The 19,733-nt window shown below is 44.5% G+C and overlaps 1 protein-coding gene across 1 annotated transcript in view; it reads right to left on the bottom strand.

The window, feature by feature from the left end:
* Positions 1-19,733, bottom strand: part of CDHR1 (cadherin related family member 1) — a 271,365-nt gene that overhangs the window by 216,873 nt on the left and 34,759 nt on the right. The window contains exons 6-7 of the mRNA XM_073574822.1: positions 8,637-8,723; positions 2,818-2,934 (exon numbers count right to left, since the gene is read on the bottom strand). Coding sequence (XP_073430923.1) covers positions 2,818-2,934; positions 8,637-8,723 — 204 coding nt within the window. The remainder of the gene's footprint in view (positions 1-2,817; positions 2,935-8,636; positions 8,724-19,733) is intronic.

Here is a 19,733-nt window from a genome sequence, read left to right as displayed (position 1 = left end):
GGCGCTGTCACCCGAAAATTTGTCGGGAGGCGAGAAAGTGTCGGCATGGGCAAAAGAGCAGGCGCACGTGAGACAGCCTCGGCGACTGTCTGGGCAGCAGCTAGCGCGGTATTCGCTGCTGAGTTGGCGCTCTCAATAGCCGCCAACCTGCTCTCCAGCTCCCGAATATAGCGCTGCAACTGCTGCACGTCTGCCATTGCCAGCCAGACCATGGCGCTAGTGTAATGTTAGGGACGGCGGAACGCACCAAATATAAATAATAGGAGGTGCGTTCGCCGCCCGGGGTCCACCGTGCGGTAGGTGACTAGACCGCTGATGGACAATGGCAGATGCACCAGAAGGTGCCGTAGTGCACACAGAATAACGTCACCCGAACGATAGGAGCGGCTCTGTTCAGACACAGAGTCGCTTGGCAGAAATATATGCAAAGGCGCTTGCCCTGTTAACGTCACAGGAGTCGGCGTGTGGCGTCGCAGCCGCGAACACCAATAGCTGCTGGTAATGCAGCGCAGCGGCAACTAAAGCCGCAAGCGTCGGCGCCGAGAACCGGGCACCGACGGACGCTAGTGTAGGCGTGGATCGCACTGTGGCATGTAGCTTGCCACAACCTGGAGCTGACTAACCCAACACACAGTCACCAATCGTATTATCCAAGGGAAGGGGTTTCATAATAAGTCAGTCACCAGTCCATGCATCCATCACCATAGACACACAGCATAATATGCTACACTAGCGCATGGCCGAGCCGCCATGCAGGCTTTTTATAGCCATGCGCTTCCGGGACCTTCCAGTACCCTGGAAAGGACCAATCAGATCCGACGCAGGACCTGAGCATGTGACCCCTGCTCTCCAGTGAGAGGTCACCTTGCGGGCATGCCCAGTAGCACGGCATGAGGACTTAGCCTCTGGAGCGGTTCCCTGCAGAACAGGATGCGCTACCATTGCTGCACCAGAGGTGGCAGCAACATCCAGGCTGTCAGAGCAAGTCTGAGTAGCACACCTGGCTCGCCGTGATTGCTGAGCAGCACCCGGAGTGGTCGGAGGAGAATGGGAGACCGCTGGATGTCTGGCTCTGGATTCCCGCTGTGCAGTGTCAGGAATCCGACACCTAACAGTTCTTGCTTTCCCCTCTTTCTTTCTCTCTCCTTCTCTGTTCATTTTTCCCCTCTTTCTTTCTTTTTCCCTCTGTTCTTTTTTCTGTCCACGCTTTCTTTCTCTCTGTTCTTTTTCTTTCTTTCTCTCTGGTCTTTCTTTCTTTCCCCTCTTTCTTTCTCTCTCTGTTCTTTCTTTCTTTCTGCTCTTTCTTTCCCTCTGATCTTTCTTTCTTTCTCTTTCTTTCTCCTCTTTCTTTCTTTCTCTCTGTTCTTTTTCTCTCTCTCTGTTCTTTCTTTCCTCTCTTTCTCTCTCTTTTCTTTCTTTCTCTCTCTCTGTTCTTTCTTTCCTCTCTTTCTCTCTCTTTTCTTTCTTTCTCTCTCTCTCTGTTCTTTCTTTCTCTTTCCTTCTCTCTGTTCTTTCTTTCTTTCCCCTCTTTCTTTATTTCTCTTTCTTTCTCTGTTCTTTCTTTCTCTTTCTTCCTCTCTACCTCTCTGTTCTTTCTTTCCCCTCTTTCTTTTTTTCTCTCTCTGTTCTTTTTTTCTGTCTACTCTTTCCTTCTCTCTCTAATCTTTCTTTATTTCTCTCTCTGTTCTTTGTATTTCTCTCTCTCTGTTCTTCCTTTCTTGCTCTGTGTTCTTACTCTCTTTCTCTGTTCTTTCCCCTCTTTCTTTCTCTCTGTTCTTTCTTTCTCTTGTTCTCTGCTCTTTCTTTCTCTCTCTCTGTTCTTTCTTTCTCTCTCTCTGTTCTTCCTTTCTTTCTCATCTTTCCTTCATACGTACACTACTAATCAATAGTCTCCTTCACATGAACGTGTTTTGCCACAAAGCGTGTGACCGTGTGGATCACATGCATGTCCGTGTGATCCACACGGAGACCAGTCCATTTTTTGGCCTGCACCACGGATGCCACACGGCATCAATCGTGGTATGTGTTAAAGGGTGGGCCCACTGAGACTTTTTCACCCAGGGCCCTTAAATACCTGGAGCCGGCCTTTCTAGCGCTGCAAGACTTTCAACTGTAGAGAAACATCAGTGCCGCACATAGCCCAGCAAGCTCAGACATTTATTTACCATGGCTGCTTGTGAAGGGCTTAATTTCCCACCCCAGGGGTAGGGGACCAAAACGTCGGAACACACATGTCTGCAGTCTATCTGAGTTTTCTCAAACCAACATATCATAAAAAAATTAGTTGTAGGTTCAGAAGATTGAGAAAGAGTGAAAGGCAAGTAAAGTGGGGTGCGGATGAGTCATATCTGGAGTCAGGCACCAGAGCCTTCACTTTCATCCCTTGTACTGTACACTGCTTAAAATAAACACTATAATAAACACTTGTTTACACATTCAAAATAGCAAACAACATCTATTATTTCACTCATGATTTTGTTTTGAAAAGGTCATGTCTGACACCCCCTGCCATGTGCCAGACTATACCGTCTTTGTGCCTTTTCGTCTCTTGAACTGAATTTACATTGAATTTCCAGTAAACATTTGCACATGCAAAGTTTCTGGCGCATGCATCATATGTAGCCAAAAAACCCTATTTTCCCCCATGAAGGCCAAAAGCTTGTTCAGAAAATTGCATATTGCCCTTTTCTATACAGTGGGCCACTTGCATGCCATATCCCTTGTCCATAGCTATACAGTTGCATTTGTTGGGGAATACCATCAATGCATACACCAAACGCCACGTGAATAATCAGGTTAATAAAACAAGGGACCTACCTTGGCTAAGACTGTGACAAAATGAGTTCTTGTTTTTTCAAAGTCCAATGACACCCCGGCTTTGATACGAAGAACACCGCTATGACGATCCACTGTGAATTTGGCGCTATGTGAGTTCTGAAAATAAAGGTGTCATGAGTGTCATAAATGATCCTTTTTTAGAGTGTTATATATGCTTAGGACACCACTGATGAAAATAACCCTATATTGCTCACTGCTTCGCTTATAGTAACTAACATTTTTAAACTTCCTTACTGATTGTCAACATTTTTGCATAGTAAAAAAAGAAACCTATTGGGACCTCGCAAGAGACTTAATATAATTAAATTGATACCATGCATGCTGTGCCTAATATGAACATATATCACATTTCTTTAACTGAACCACTGTAAAATAAACCCAGAACCAGTAGAACTAGGTATACGGGAAGCAACCAGTTGATTTATGAGTGACCACCACTTTCAACTGCATCTGCGTCCATAGTTGCAACATTGCTTTGCGAGATGCGCATAGTGTGTGCTTCAACACTGTGTAGGAGCACATAGGGAAGACTACTACTATTGGAGCACTAGGGAGCTTCTTCTACTGTATAGTGCACTATTATGGTGTGAGACAAGAAGTGGAAAACACAATAAAGAAGCTCCATTTTCCCTAAATCTTTATATACAGTATGTGTATGTACTTTTGTATGTGCTAATATACTTCATCTACTGTAGCCTTCTTCGGGATGCAGCGCCGTTCCGCTCTTCAGACTGTCCAGGTCATACTGTGCTCTGTGCGACACAGAAGTGGCTTTACAATATAAGCCTATGGAGCATCAGAACACAGCTCAATAGGCTTAGATTGTAAAGAGACTTCTGGCTCACACGTAGAGAATTGAGTGACCTAGAGAGTCTGAAGAGTGGTGATGTCACTGAGAAAATGAGCGGAATGGCACTGGATAATAGAGAAGATGGTAGCAGGTGAGTATTTTAACATAATGTCCCTACATATTGTGAGGCAGTGATGGGATCCATATACTAGCAACATTACATTTCCCCCAGGTTGCATCTGGAAACATAGTGAACGCACTTGTAGAGTGTTGGAATCACAGCCACACTTGTGATTACAGCACAAAATAAAAGTAAGTGTGGACTGGGGCAAGGTATTTGACCAAGTCATTTTTACAGAAACCTGATACAGGCTTTTATTTTTAGAAAGATCTGTATGAAGGTGGTGGGACGGTTCTTTCCATCTAGTCCGGGTTTTGTATGTGGCCACAATTCATATTTAAACCTGCAGATAACAGTTGAGCGTGTCCATTTTGGTTTCATGTGCAGCAGAGAGCTGGAGGCTTTGTGTGTGCCAGGCTGTGTGAGGTTGAACACAGACCTGAGCCAGAGACTTTGGAAAAGCTGTTACGCACCCGAGATTCCTAGGGTGCTCAATGCACCGAACTGTACATGGACCTTCCAGCTGCAAACTGGATGAAAAAAGGTTTCAGCTTATTTTGTAAAGTCAGCTAAAAAAGACTTTAAGTTGAACTCCCAGTGGACTGAAGTGGTAGGCCTGTTCTTGATGGGAGATGCCCAGAAGGCATATTTTGACCTCAGCCGGGAGAACATACAGGACTTTGGGAAACTCAAAGTTGAGATCATTGCCTGTATGGGGGTCAATACGTATGTACGTGCACAACAGATGCACCAATGGTCCTCTGTGGAGGCTCGACCCAGTAGGCGTCAGGCATATGACTTACTGCATCTTGTAAAAAAATGGCTCTAGCCTCAGATCTTGAGCTCAACTCAGATGGTTGAGAGGATACAGGATACAGCGTTGGGTGGGGCAAGGAGACCAGAGCAACCTAGATCAGGTGGTTAGCCTGATGGAACGTTACATGGCCTCTCAGCACATGACAGCGCAGCAAACACTAGATGTTCGGTCCCCCCATTCAAGTGAATGGGATCTGGATTCGGGTCCGGGTACTGTCTTGGCACCCGAACCTGAACTTTTTGTAACTGTTCGGCCAAATCCGCCGAACCCGAAAATCCAGGTGTCCTCCCATCTCTACTACCAACACAATAAGTTACCACCACACATGCATAACACTTGCTACCTTTCACAACCTTGCTCCTATGTTACTGGTCTCATATGCTGCCAGCCTAGGTAAAGCCTGAAAATCTACCTAAACCTCCAGGTCGTGTAACATTTTCAGGTTACATGACTTTAAGGTCAATGCAGGACTTTTAAACTTTATTTAGACAGAATAGTTAAGCCAGGATATGACTTTTTCCCTTCTCCACCATTGTATTTAATTGTAATCTGAGTAAACAGATAAAGTTGAAGCTGGAAAGTAATCCCTATATCCCCTGACAAATTCAGGACTGTCCCACTGGATCAAGGACATTTGAGAGGTATGCTAATATTAAATAAGTAATGTTTCTGTTTGGCAGGAAAATTATTTGAGGGCAGGCTGAAACAATATTGAAATAATGCCAGTCTCTTTAGTGACTACAAATCTAACATAAGCAGACAAAAAGTAGTATAATTAGGTCATCCCTATGTTATGGTATTATCTTCGTGGACATGGTAGAACAAGATGCATCTACTGTATAACTAAAAACTATAAGTGACAGGAGAGAGAGCAAACTAAGGAGAAAAAGCACCTGAGCGTTATGTCCACCTAACAAGCCTAAATATTGGCACACCCGGTCAAGACAGGAAAAACATAAAGTACAGTAGAGAACTCAAGATCCATGTAGGATTGGAGCAGTTGCAGAGTGTCACGCTCACGCCGACTGGTGGGCATGAGCAAGGGGGTTGTGGCCCCTCTGTGCCACAAACCAGACTACCCTAGAAGGGGCATGACTAGGACAGCTGCCTTGGGTTTCACTGGAGCCTCTGATGGTGAGGTCAGGCTTGTGCGTCAGGCAGCTGGTGTCAGGTTGTGGCTGCTGATCCCACTTGGGAAGACGGTGGCATGGCTAAGACACTGATAGATGGACATGGCAGAGACACAGGGCAGGCTGACATGGCAGAGACACAGGGCAGGCTGACACGGCAGAGACACAGGGCAGGCTGGCACGGCAGAGACACAGGGCAGGCTGGCACAACTGAGACACAGGGCAGGCTGACACGGCTGAGACACAGGGCAGGCGGGCACGGCTGAGACACAGGGCAGGCGGGCACGGCTGAGACACAGGGCAGGCGGGCACGGCTGAGACACAGGGCAGGCTGGCACGGCAGAGACACAGGGCAGGCAGGAGTGGTATATGAAGGTACAAGTAGAGACCTGTTCACACAGCAGGTGCAGGTACTGGAACAGGCAGAACGGAGTGGAGTATCGCGGAACAGGTTTGGACTTGTTCACACAGGAGGTGCAGGTACAGATATAGGCAAGAAGGAGTGGGGTATGACGGAACAGGTTTGGAGCTGTTCACACAGGAGGTGCAGATATGGGTACGGACAGGAAAGAGTGGAGTATGAAGAAACAAGTAGAGACCTGTTCACGCAGGAGGAGCAGGTACTGGTACAGACAGGAAAGAGTGGAGTATGAAGGAACAGGTTTAGACTTGTTCACACAGGAGGAGAAGGTACGGGTACAGACAGGAAAGAGTGGAGTATAAAGGAACAGGTTTGGACCTGTTCACACAGGAGGAAAACCGCAAGACTGCTGAGAAAAGCTGGAGAGCAGCCAGAGGTTCTGCAGCAGCAGAAGCAGGACAAAGCAGAACCGCGGAACACAAGCAGACAGGGAGGACACAAGGAAAGACACAGCAGGGAAAGAAGTCAAAGACAGGGAGACAGGGAGACAGAGGTAGGACAGAATTCAGACTAGGTAATAGTGCGAGACAATGAACAGGATCAAGGACACAGGGACCAAAGTACACACAGATATAAAGCAAGGCTAGGAGCTACAGCACAGGGACCAGGAAATACTGCCTCCTGGAGGGCAGCAAGACAGGTACAAGGCAAGGCTAGGACAAAGACACCGAAAGCAGGATATTCTGCCTCCTGGAGGGCAGACAGAGAGTACCAAGCAAAGCTAGGAGTAAGACCTCCAGAGAATGAGAAACACAAAGAAAGACCTGGCAGCTCAGTAGAAAGACATCAACTGAGTTAACACATTGCACAGGCAAGGTTCCAGTGGGTGAAGCTGCCCTAAATACTAGAGGGCTCTTGGTAATTGGTCAGGGACAGATTAGACAGGTGCACCCTGACTCCATAAGAACAAGAGAGTTCTGGCGCTGCCCCCCTATACACACAGCCAGGAAACATGCACAGAGCAGACAGGAGACAGAGCATGGAGCTGGCAGTAGACAGAAATCACAGCATGGCCTGGAGCAGTGAGAAAGCTGGTGAGTGGGGAATAGGAGGCGATGCAGCGATGCCAGCAGGGTTGTTACACAGAGCATGCAGACCTTTAATTCCTTTTGGGTGTGCCAAACAGCTGTAGAGCGCAGTGCTCGGCTATCTCGTGCAGTCCCATTGAGAATGATTAGAGTAGAGACATTATAACCTACATAATGGATAGGGGATGAGTTCCAAACTTGGTACAACCACTTTAATAAAAGGACTTTCCAATTTAACCTAAAAAAAAGCAACTTTCTACATTTACTGCACAGCTTGAGGCAGCCAGTCATTTACAATCAAAGTCTGGAGGAAAATGGCAAGTATAAAACAAATAACAGGCAAAAAGTTAGAGATGAAAACATCTGTAATTTTATACCTGTTGATTTTTTTAATATAAAGTAATTTAGAGTAACATAAAAAAAATACAAATTGAATTTACAAATATTGATGTGATTTAGATTTCCATTTTGTTTATTCACTTTGTGTTTTTTAAGTTGATAAAAAATGAACACTTCTATTTCTGAAAACATCCCTACTTTGCAGCATTTATTTTTCCAACCATGAACATTGTATATATAGATGTATACACACAGCCCTCTTTCTCTCTGAAGAGACTTTTTGCATATTTCCCAGAAGAGTATTTCAAGACTTAAAGGTCTCCTCGCCTTGGCATGTCAGGCTTGACATGTCAGCCTCCGCAGTTAGAATCATTACCCCTTACACACACTGTGACATCTTGGGCTAGTTTCACACTAGCGTTTTTTTGCGCTGCGTTTTTGCGCAGTGCAAACGCATACAAAAAACGCATCATGCGTTTTGTATGCGTTTGCTGCTTTTTTGCGCATGTGTTTTAACCATTTTTTAGCCATTTTTACTCTTAAAACGCATGCGTTTTTAAACGCAGACATGCGCATGTCCATTCGCACATCTGCGTTCCCATAGACTAATGTGTTTTTTGCGCATTCCTTGCGCATTCCGTGCACATGCGTTTTTTTGAGACAGGTCGGACAGACCAAAAATGCAACAGGTAACGTCCGGCGCTTTTGGGCGCACACTACAAAAAAACACATGCGCACGTAAAATGAGTACAAATGCGTGCAAACGCTAGACAATGCGCACCCATGTTAAAGATAGGGGAAAAGGACACATGTGCATGTATGCGCAAAAACGCAGCACAAAAAAACGTTAGTGTGAAGCCAGCCTTAACCATCTTCCTTTTGGATTTAATTTGAAGCTACAAGGAATTTGGTGTTTGGATATTTCATATAGTAACTAATCATATTCTAATATTTACTCTACTGCATATTACTAGAAGCAAATTACTAACTGACGAAAAATATCAACTTACAAATTATGCTTTTTTAACATTATATTTTTCTGTTTTTTTAAGGTAAATCATGTGTTTTACAACATTTACTTACAAAATGTGCATACAGACAGACACACATAATATCAAACAGGAAATATACTTTATGAAAAAAGTAAAATACCTGTACTAAATATGTAATACTTCCACCAGACCCTGTGTCTTTGTCTACTGCCTCTACTTGGAAAATGCTGCTGCCGGAAGGAGTGTCCTGAAAAACACAATATTCATGTAATCACTGTCGGAACAATACTATTTAATTGCTCTGATTTTTCAAGTTCCTTTTGATTCCAGCCATTTTCAGCGCGCCCTTCAAAGCCTCTTAAAATCATAATGATAACTGTGGTACAAACTGCTTATTAACCCTTTATTGCCGAGGTGAATTTTAATTTTTGTGCTTTCGTTTTTTTCCACCACCTCTTCCAAAAGCCATAGATTTTTTTTATATCAATTCACATAACTGTACAAGGACTTGTTTTTTGCAGGAGGAGTTGTAGTTTTGAAATAAATCTTTAACCCCTTCACTACCAAGGGTGGTTTGCACGTTAACTCCCGGGCCAATTTTTACAATTCTGACCACTGTCCTTTTATGAGGCCATAAATCTGGAACGCTTCCATGGATCCCGGCGATTCTGACACTGTTTTCTCGTGACATATTGTACTTCATGGTAGTGGTAAAATTTCATTCATATAACTTGCGTTTATTTGTGAAAAAAATGAAAATTTGGCGAAAATTTTGAAAATTTTGCAATTTTCCACCTTTGAATTTTTATGCCCTTAAATCACAGAGATATGGCACACAAAAAACTTAATAAGTAACATTTCCCACATATTTACTTTACATCAGCACAATTTTGTAACCAAAATTTTTTTTTGTTAGGAAGTTATAAGGGTTAAAAGTTGACCAGCGATTTCTCATTTTTGCAACACCATTTTATTTTTACGGACCACATCACTTTTGAAGCCACTTTGAGGGGTCTATATAATAGAAAATACCCAAAGTGACACCATTCTAAAAACTGCACCCCTTAAGGTGCTCAAAACCACATTCAAGGAGTTTATTAACCCTTCAAGTGCTTCACAGGAATTTTTTGAATATTTAAAAAAAATGAACATTTAACTTTTTTTCACAAAAAAAATACTTCAGGTTCAATTTTTTTTATTTTACCAAGGGTAACAGGCGAAATTGGACTGCAAAAATTATTGTGAAATTTGTCCTGAGTACGCTGATACCTGATATGTGGGGGGGAACCACTGTTTCGGCGCATGGCAGAGCTCAGCAGGGAAGGAGCGCCGTTTGACTTTTACAATGCAAAATTGGCTGGAATTGAGATCGGACGCCATGTCACGTTTGGAGAGCCCCTGATGTACCTAAACAGTGGAAACTACCCACAAGTGACCCCATTTTGGAAACTAGACCCCCCAAGGAACTTATCTAGATATGTGGTGAGAACTTTGAACCCACAAGGGCTTCACAGAAGTTTATAACGTACAGCTGTACAATTAAAAAATCTTATTTTTTCCACAAAATGATCTTTTCACCCCCAATTTTTATTTTCCCAAGGGTAACAGGACCCTAAAAGTTATTGTGCAATTTGTCCTGAGTACGCTGATACCCCATATGTGGGGGTAGACCACTATTTGGGCGCATGGCAGAGCTCGGAAGGGAAGCAACGCCATTTGACGATTTTGGCTGGAATTGAGATCGGACACCATGTCGCGTTTGGAAAGCCCCTGATGTACCAAAACAGTGGAATCCCCCCACAAATGACACCATTTTGGAAACTAGACCCCCCCCAAGGAACTTATCTAGATGTGTGGTGAGCACTTTGAACCCCCAATGGCCTCACAGAAGTTTATAACACCGAGGCGTGAAAATAAAAAAATCATTTTTTTTTCCACAAAAATGATAATTTTGCCCCCAAGTTTTTATTTTCCTAAGGGCAACAGGAGAAATTGGACCCCAAAAGTTGTTTTGCAATTTGTCCTGAGTAGGCTGATACCCTATATGTGGGGGTAAACCACTGTTTGGGCGCATGGCAGAGCTTGGAAGGGAAGGACCACCATTTGACTTTTTCAACGCAGAATTGGCTGGAATTGAGATTAGACGCCATGTTGCGTTTGGAGAGCACCTGATGTGCCCAAATAGTGGAAACCCCCAATTCTAACTCCAACCGTAACCCCAACACACCCCTAACCCTAGCCCTAACCCTAACCCTAGCCCTAACCCTAACCCTAACCCTAGCCCTAACCCTAGCCCTAGCCTGTTGTGAGTTCATTTTTCCCTTCACTATTGAGGTCTGATGAACTTCCTCCTCTGGTGAAGGAAGGTAGTGAGCCTGATTATCAGACACCTGGGCAACTAGATGATGACTGGGTGGCTGGAATTGAGGACTGGATATAAGGCTGCTGATGCCCTTCTTCCTGGCTGGTGATTTTCCTGCTGGATTCTTGGAGACCAGTCTGATTCCTGCATCTCTAAGCTAAGTTTTTCTGCTCTGCTTTGTACTCTTCAGTTTGTTTTTGTTTTCCCTTGTTTTTTGGGAGTTCTGCCATCCCCGGCCGGGGGTGAGCTGAACTCCATTTTTGTCTCTGATCTGTTTATCTTTTGCTCTGTCTTCAGAATATACTTGAGTGCTGATATAGTCTTTTGAAGCCTAGTGACTTCAGGGCCTGTTTTTCCTATCAGTCGGTTGGCTCATTTTTATAGGGTTTTTGCGGATGGCAGACAGCAGCTTTCCTATCCTGTCCTATGTAGTTAGCTTGGGCCCCATCATTTGCTCAACCTATCTTTCTATCTGTGTTAGTGTTTTCATCTTGCTTCACCGTCATTATATGTTGGGGGCTGCCTATTGCTTTGGGGTCTGCTCTGGGGCAGTTTAGTTTTTCCCCTTTCTGTCTTTAGGCTATATAGTTCTCCGGCTGTGATCGAAGGGTCTAGGGCACCGTAGGAACCCCCCACGGCTACTGCTAGTTGTTGTGGATAGGTTCAGGGGTCTGCAATCCAATAGCTGCCAACCTCTCTGGTTTTTCTGGACTTAGCTGGTATTTTGTTTTTTCCTCCTTCGATGACTCATCATAACAGAATCACCAGCCTTACCGCAGATCCTAGGGTACTCAATAGCAGGAGAGAATTGTAAAAAAAAAAGGGAAAGAAAAAAAAAGTGTCAGAATTTTTTTTTTTTTGTGTGCATATTTTTTCCTCTATATCTCTGAGGCCGTAGGGGGAATTTTTCTCTCAATGGAGATGAAGCAATTGTCTGATCGTGTGGAGCAGCTCGCTGCTGAAGTGTGGGGAATTTCCGCCTATCTTGCTCATTCACATGCTGCTGAACCAAAGATTCCCACTCCGGATGTGTTTTTTGGGGATCGGTCTAAATTCTTGAATTTCAAAAATAATTGTAAATTATTTTTTGCCTTGAAGCCTAACTCGTCGGGGAACTCCGCGCAGCAGGTTAAAATTGTCATCTCTTTGCTGCGCGGCGATCCCCAGGATTGGGCATTTTCTTTGAAACCTGATGATCCTATTCTGAATAATGTGAACGCATTTTTTCAGGCCTTGGGGTTGTTGTATGATGAACCTAATGCTATTGATCAGGCTGAAAAGACCCTGTTGGCATTAAGCCAGGGTCGGGATTCGGCAGAGTTGTACTGTCAAAAATTCCGAAAGTGGGCGGTCCTTACTACATGGAATGATAATGCCTTGGCAGCTCTCTTTCGGAAGGGTTTGTCAGAAACTGTAAAAGATACTATGGTGGGATTTCCTGTTCCCTCTGGTCTTGACGATTCTATGTCATTAGCCATTCAGGTGGATCGGCGTTTACGTGAACGCAAAACTACACGAGAGATGTTGCCACCTGTTGAACAAATGTCTGAACCTATGCAATGTGATAGAGTTTTGTCTAGGGCGCAACGTCAGGCGTTCAGAAGGCGTAATAAGCTGTGTTTTTTTTGTAGAGATGCCTTGCATATTATTTCTGTCTGCCCTAAACGAGAGAAACATTGTGCACACACGTTTTCTGTGGGTGGTGTTCAACCTAAGTTTCTTCTGGCAATTACTCTGATCTGCTCCCTGTCCACATTTTCCGCCAAGGCTTTTGTGGATTCAGGAGCAGCTCTTAACCTGATGGACTTGGATTTTGCTAAATGTTGTGGATTTCCTATGACACCTCTGCGGACGCCTATCCCTTTGAGGGGTATTGATGCTACTCCTTTGGCAAAGAATAAACCTCAGTTTTGGACCCAGGTGGTAATGCGGGTCGCCCCAGACCATCAAGAAAATTGCAGATTTTTGGTGTTGCATAATTTGCATGATACCATTGTTCTGGGGTTTCCCTGGTTGCAAATCCATAATCCAGTTCTGGATTGGAAATCTTTGTCTGTGGTGAGTTGGGGTTGTCGGTGTGCCCTTAGTGATGCTCCTGTTTTCTCCACCTCTCCCCAGTCGCATGATATTCCTGACTATTTGGCTGACTGTTATGATGTATTTAGTGAGAATGAGTCTGCGTCTTTGCCTCCTCATAGGAGTTATGACTGTGCAATTGAGCTGAACCCGGGGTGTAAATTCCCCAAGGGTTGGCTTTTCAATTTATCTGTACCCGAGCACGAGGCTATGCGATCCTATATTAAGGAGGCATTGGAGAAGGGTCATATTAGACCATCCTCTTCACCCTTAGGTGCTGGGGTTTTTTTCGTGGCTAAAAAGGATGGTTCATTAAGGCCTTGTATTGACTATCGTGCCCTCAACAAAATTACTGTTAAATATCAGTATCCGTTATCCTGATTTCTGATCTATTCTCCAGAGTTAAAGGTGCTTGCTGGTTTACCAAGCTTGACCTCAGGGGGGCGTATAATCTTATTCGCATTAAGCATGGGGATGAATGGAAGACGGCGTTTAATACTCCGGAGGGACATTTTGAGTACCTGGTGATGCCTTTTGGGCTCACTAATGCCCCTTCTGTCTTCCAGTGCTTCATGAACGATATATTCCGAGACTTTGTGGATAAATTTTTGATTATCTATCTGGATGATATTTTGATCTTCTCCAAGAATTAGGACACTCATGTGGAACATGTTCGGACTGTGTTCCGGATTTTGAAGGAGAATTCCCTGTATGTCAAGGGATCGAAATGCCTTTTTGGGGTACAGAGGATTTCATTTTTGGGATTTATTTTGTCTCCGTCAACTATTGAAATGGACCCGACCAAGGTACAGGCCATTTATGATTGGGTTCAGCCCACTTCTTTGAAGGCCCTCCAGAAGTTTTTGGGTTTTGCTAATTTTTATTGGAAATTTATAGCTAATTTTTCTGGTATTGCCAAGCCATTGACGGATTTGACTAGGAAGGGTGCTGATGTGCTGAATTGGTCTCCGGAGGCTGTTTCTTCCTTTCAGGAGCTGAAGCGAAGATTCACTTCTGCTCCGGTTTTGCGGCAACCTGATGTCTCACTCCCGTTTCAGGTGGAGGTGGACGCTTCTGAGATTGGTGCAGGAGCGGTGTTGTCCCAAAAAAGATCCTGTGACATCTAAAATGAATCCTTGTGCTTTCTTTTCCCGAAAGTTCTCTCCATCTGAACGTAACTATGATGTGGGGAATCGGGAACTGTTGGCCATGAAATGGGCATTTGAGAAGTGGAGACATTGGTTGGAGGGAGCCAGACACCAAGTCGTGGTCCTTACTGACCACAAGAATTTGATTTACCTGGAGTCGGCCAAGCGCTTGAATCCTAGACAGGCTAGGTGGGCCTTGTTTTTCACACGTTTTGATTTTGTGGTCTCTTTTCTTCCGGGCACTAAGAATGTCAAGGCAGACGCCCTCTCTAGGAGTTTCCTTGCTGATTCTCCTGTTGTGACTAAGCCTGCTACCATCTTAGGCGAGGGGGTAGTTCTTTCTGCCATCTCGCCCGATTTGAGACGTGCTTTGGAAGAGTTTCAGGAGGACAAACCTGAGCGTTGCCCCAGTGGAAAGTTGTATGTTCCTGACCAGTGGAGGAAGAGAGTGATGTCTGAAGTTCATTGCTCTGCATTGGCTGGTCATCCAGGTATTTTTGGTACTAGAGACCTGGTGAGTCGGTCTTTTGGTGGCCTGCCTTGTCTCATGATGTCAGGAATTTTGTGCAGTCCTGTGGGACTTGCTCCCGGTCTAAACCTTGTTCTCGCTCTAGTGGCTTGTTGATGCCTTTGCCGGTGCCCAGGAGGCCATGGACCCATATTTCAATGGATTTATCTCTGATATGCCCGTCTCTCAGAGAATGACTGTTATTTGGGTGATTTGTGATAGATTCTCTAAGATGGTCCATCTTGTACCACTCCCTAAGTTGCCATCTTCCTCTGAGTTGGTGCCCTTGTTTTTGCAACAGGTGGTTCGCTTGCACGGGATTCCTGAGAACATTGTATCTGACAGAGGAGTTCAGTTTGTGTCTAGATTTTGGAGGACTTTCTGTTCCAAGCTGGGAATTCAGTTGTCCTTCTCCTCTCCGTTTCACCCTCAGACCAATGGGCAGATGGAGAGAACAAACCAGACTTTGGAGTCGTATTTGAGATGTTTTATTTCTGCCGATCAGGATAATTGGGTTTCATTTTTACCCTTGGCCGAATTTGCTTTAAATAATAGAGCTAGTTCTGCCACATTGATGTCACCTTTTTTTTGTAACCTTGGTTTTCACCCTTGATTTTCTTCAGGGCAGGTGGAGCCTTCTGTCTGCCCAGGTGTTGACACTGTGGTGGAGAGAATGCACCAGATCTGGGACCAAGTAGTGGATAAGTTGTCTCTCTCCCAGGAAAAGGCCCAGCGGTTTTCCAACCGGCGTAGGACCGTTGGTCCCCAGTTTAAGGTGGGTGATATGGTTTGGTTGTCATCAAAAAATATCGCTATGAAGGTGGCTTCTCCTAAGTTTAAGCCTAGATTTATTGGACCTTACAAGATTTTGGAGATTATTAATCCGGTCTCTTTTCGGTTGGCTCTTCCTGTCACATTTAAAATTCATAATATGTTTCATAAGTCCTTGTTGAAGAGGTTTGTTGAACCAGTAGTTCCTGTGGTGGCACCTCCTGACCCTATATTGGTTGAAGGTAACATGGAATATGAGGTAGAGAAGATACTGGATTCCCGTCTGGCTAGACGGAGACTCCAGTATTTGGTTAAGTGGAAGGGTTATGGTCAGGAGGATAATTCCTGGGTCTCTGCCTCTGATATTCATGCCAAAAGATTGGTGCATGCCTTTCATCGGGCTCACCCGGATCGCCCTGGTGGCATGGATGAGGGTTCGGTGACCCCTCCTCAAGGGGGAGGTACTGTTGTGAGTTCATTTTTCCCTTCACTATTGAGGTCTGATGAACTTCCTCCTCTGGTGAAGGAAGGTAGTGAGGCTGATTATCAGACACCTGGGCAGCTAGATGATGACTGGGTGGCTGGAATTGAGGACTGGATATAAGGCTGCCGACGCCCTTCTTCCTGGCTGGTGATTTTCCTGCTGGATTCTTGGAGACCAGTCTGATTCCTGCATCTCTAAGCTAAGTTTTTCTGCTCTGCTTTGTACTCTTCAGTTTGTTTTTGGTTTGCCTTGTTTTTTGGGAGTTCTGCCATCCCCGGCCGGGGGTGAGCTGAACTCCATTTTTGTCTCTGATCTGTTTATCTTTTGCTCTGTCTTCAGAATATACTTGAGTGCTGATATAGTCTTTTGAAGCCTAGCAACTTCAGGGCCTGTTTTTCCTATCAGTCGGTTGGCTCATTTTTATAGGGTTTTTGCGGATGGCAGACAGCGGCTTTCCTATCCTGTCCTATGTAGTTAGCTTGGGCCCCATCATTTGCTCAACCTATCTTTCTATCTGTGTTAGTGTTTTCATCTTGCTTCACCGTCATTATATGTTGGGAGCTGCCTATTGCTTTGGGGTCTGCTCTGGGGCAGTTTAGTTTTTCCCCTTTCTGTCTTTAGGCTATATAGTTCTCCGGCTGTGATCGAGGGGTCTAGGGCACCGTAGGAACCCCCCACGGCTACTGCTAGTTGTTGTGGATAGGTTCAGGGGTCTGCAGTCCAATAGCTGCCAACCTCTCTGGTTTTTCTGGACTTAGCTGGTATTTTGTTTTTTCCTCCTTCGGTGACTCATCATAACACTAGCCCTAACCCTAATGGGAAAATGGAAATAAATACATTTTTTTAATTCTATTATTTTTCCCTAACTAAGGGGGTGATAACGGGGGGTTTCATTTACTATTTATGGCGGTATTTATATTTGGCAGCTGTCACACGCTAAAAGACGCTTTTTATTGTAAAAATAGTTTTTGCATCACCACATATTGAGAGCTATAATTTGTCCATATTTTGACCCACTGAGTCATGTGAGGTCTTATTTTTTGCGGGAAGAGTTGATGTTTTTATTGGTACCATTTTCGGGCATGTGACATTTTTTGATTGCTTTTTATTTTGTTTTTTGGGACGCAGAATTTACAAAAACCAGCGTTTCGTGAATTTCTTTTTGGTGGTGCGTTTACGCCGTTCCGCGTGCGATAAAATTGAAAAAGCGGTTTTCTTCTTCGGGTCAGTACGGTTACAGCGACATGTCATTTATGTCGTTTTTTTATGTTTTGGCGCTTTTATGCAATGAAAACAATTTTATATAAAAAATAATTATTTTTGCATCGCTTTTTTCTGTGAACTATAACTTTTTTATTTTTTTGCTGATGATGCTGTGTGGTGGCTTGTTTTTTGCGGGACAAGATGATGTTTTCAGTGGTACCATGGATATTTATATGCGTCTTTTTGATTGTGCGTTATTGCACTTTTTGTTCGGCAGTATGATAATAAATCATTATTTTTTGGTTCATTTTTTATTTTTATTTTTTAAGGGGTTTGCTTAAGGGGTTATCTAATGGGACAGTTTTATAGGGCGGGTCGTTACGGACGCGGTGATAGCAAATATGTGTACTTTTATTGTTTTGTTTTTTTTCTTTCCAAAAAATGAATTTATTGGGGAATATTTTTTTTTCTTGAATTTATTTAGCGATTTTTTTCAAATTATTTTTACACTTTTTTTTTTTTACTTTATTACAATGTCCCAGAGGGGACATAACTGTCCTGTGACAGATCGCTGATATGTCACATCACAGATCGCTGTGACAGATCAGCAATCTGTCACAGGCAGTGTGCAGGTTTCCTCCTTGCCTGCGCTTTGCAGGCACTGAGGAAGCCAGCTTCCTGCAGGCCCCCGGAGGTCCCCGCCACCATATTGGATCCGGGAACCTGCAGGAAAGGAGACCCCCGCAGCAGCGCTGCACATTGCGCTGCTGTGGGGGGCTCAGGGAAGCACGGAGGGGGCCCCCTCCCTGCCGATGCTTCCCTTTAACCCCTGGTACACCGCGATCGTATTTGATCGCGGTGTACAAGGGGTTAACGTGTTGGGGGCGGTCCGTGACCGCCCCTGACACATTGTGCCGGGTGTCAGCTATGATAATTAGCTGACACCCGGCCGCGATAAGCGGCGCTCACCACGTGGGCGCCGCTTATCGCTATGACGTAATATTCCGTCCATATTAATTAGGGCCCAGGGCACATGGACGGAATATTACGTCCAATGAAGGAAAGGGGTTAATTTATTGCACACAATGCACTACAAAACAAAAAAAAATCCAAATGCAGTAAAATTGTGAAACAATGCAATTCTGCCATAGTTTTTTTTTATTTTATGGCACTCACTGTGTGGTAACATTTACCTGGTAATATGATTCCACGGGCTAGCTCAATTACGGTGTCACCAAACTACAAGGTGGGCCATTTATATGGATACACCTAAATAAAATGGGAATGGTTGGTGAAATCAACTTCCTGTTTGTAGCACATTAGTATATGGGAGGGGAAAAACTTTTCAAGATGGGTGGTGACCATGGTGGCCATTTTGAAGTCGGCCATTTTGGATTCAATTTTATTTTTTCCAATGGGAAGAGGGTCATGTGATGCATCAAACTTATTGAGAATTTCACAAAAAAAAACACTGGTGTGCTTGTTTTTAATGTAACTTTATTCTTTCATGAGTTATTTACAAGTTTATGACCACTTATAAAATGTGTTCAAAGTGCTGCCCATTGTGTTGGATTGTCAATGCAACCCCTCTTCTTCCACTCTTGACACACTGATAGCAACACCGCAGAAGAAATAAAGTTACATTAAAACTAAGCACACCATTGTTTTTCTTATGAAATTCTCAATAAGTTTGATGTGTCACATGACCCTCTTCACATTGAAAAAAATTAAGTTGGATCCAAAATATCCAACTTCAAAATGGCCGCCATGGTCACCACCCGTTTCCCCCCTCCCATATCCTAATGTGCCACAAACTGGAAGTTGATATCACCAACCATTCCCATTTTATTTAGGCGTATCCATTCAAATGGCCCACCCTGTAGTATAGTTTTTTTATTCTATAGGAGTTTCAGCTCCTTAAGGCCGGTTTCACATTTGCGCTTCAGGGCGCAGCGACGGCCTGCACACGGCCGCTGCTAAGCCCCGCCCCCTGCCGCGTCTCCGCCGGTAGCTCCGCCTCCGGGCGCATGACGCTGCTTGCGTCATGCGTCCCCTATCTTTATCACTGAAGACGCAGGCCGTGAGCAGTATGCGTTTGGGCGGCGCCTGCGTCCTTTTGACAGTGCGCCGACCAGCGCCAAACACAACCTGTTGCAATTTGGTTGCACTCATCGCACCGTCAAGAGGACGCAGGCGCCGCCAAATGCGTACTGTGCACGGCCTGCATCCTCAGTGATAAAGATAGGGGACGCATGACGCATGTAACGTCATGCGCTCGGAGGCGGAGCTACCAGCGGAGGCGTGGCAGGGGGCAGGGCTTAGCGGCGGCCGTGCGCAGGTCGTCGCTGCACCCTGAAACGCAAATGTGAAAATGGCCTAACATGTGCCACCCTGTTTTTAAAGGGACCAAAAGTATTTGGACAATTGACTCCAAGACTATTTCATGGACACGTGTGGGAAATCCCTTTGTTATGTCATTCTCAATTAAGCAGATAAATGGCTTGGAGTTGATTTTAGGTGCAGTGCTTGCATTTGGAAGGTTTTGCTGTGAAGGAAACATGCGATCAAAGGAGATCTCCATGCAGGTGAAACAAGCCGTCCTTAAGCTGCAAAAACAGAAAAAACCCATCTGAGAAATTGTTACAACATTAGGAGTGGCAAAATCTACAGCTTGGTACATCCTGAGAAAGAAAGCACTGGTGAAC

The sequence above is a fragment of the Dendrobates tinctorius genome, unplaced genomic scaffold (assembly GCF_039654945.1).
Source record: "Dendrobates tinctorius isolate UK_male_01 unplaced genomic scaffold, ASM3965494v1 ptg000040l, whole genome shotgun sequence".
Classification (NCBI taxonomy): Eukaryota; Metazoa; Chordata; class Amphibia; order Anura; family Dendrobatidae; genus Dendrobates; species Dendrobates tinctorius.
Note: the sequence above shows the minus strand (reverse complement) of the source record. Positions and strands in the feature narration are given on the sequence as shown.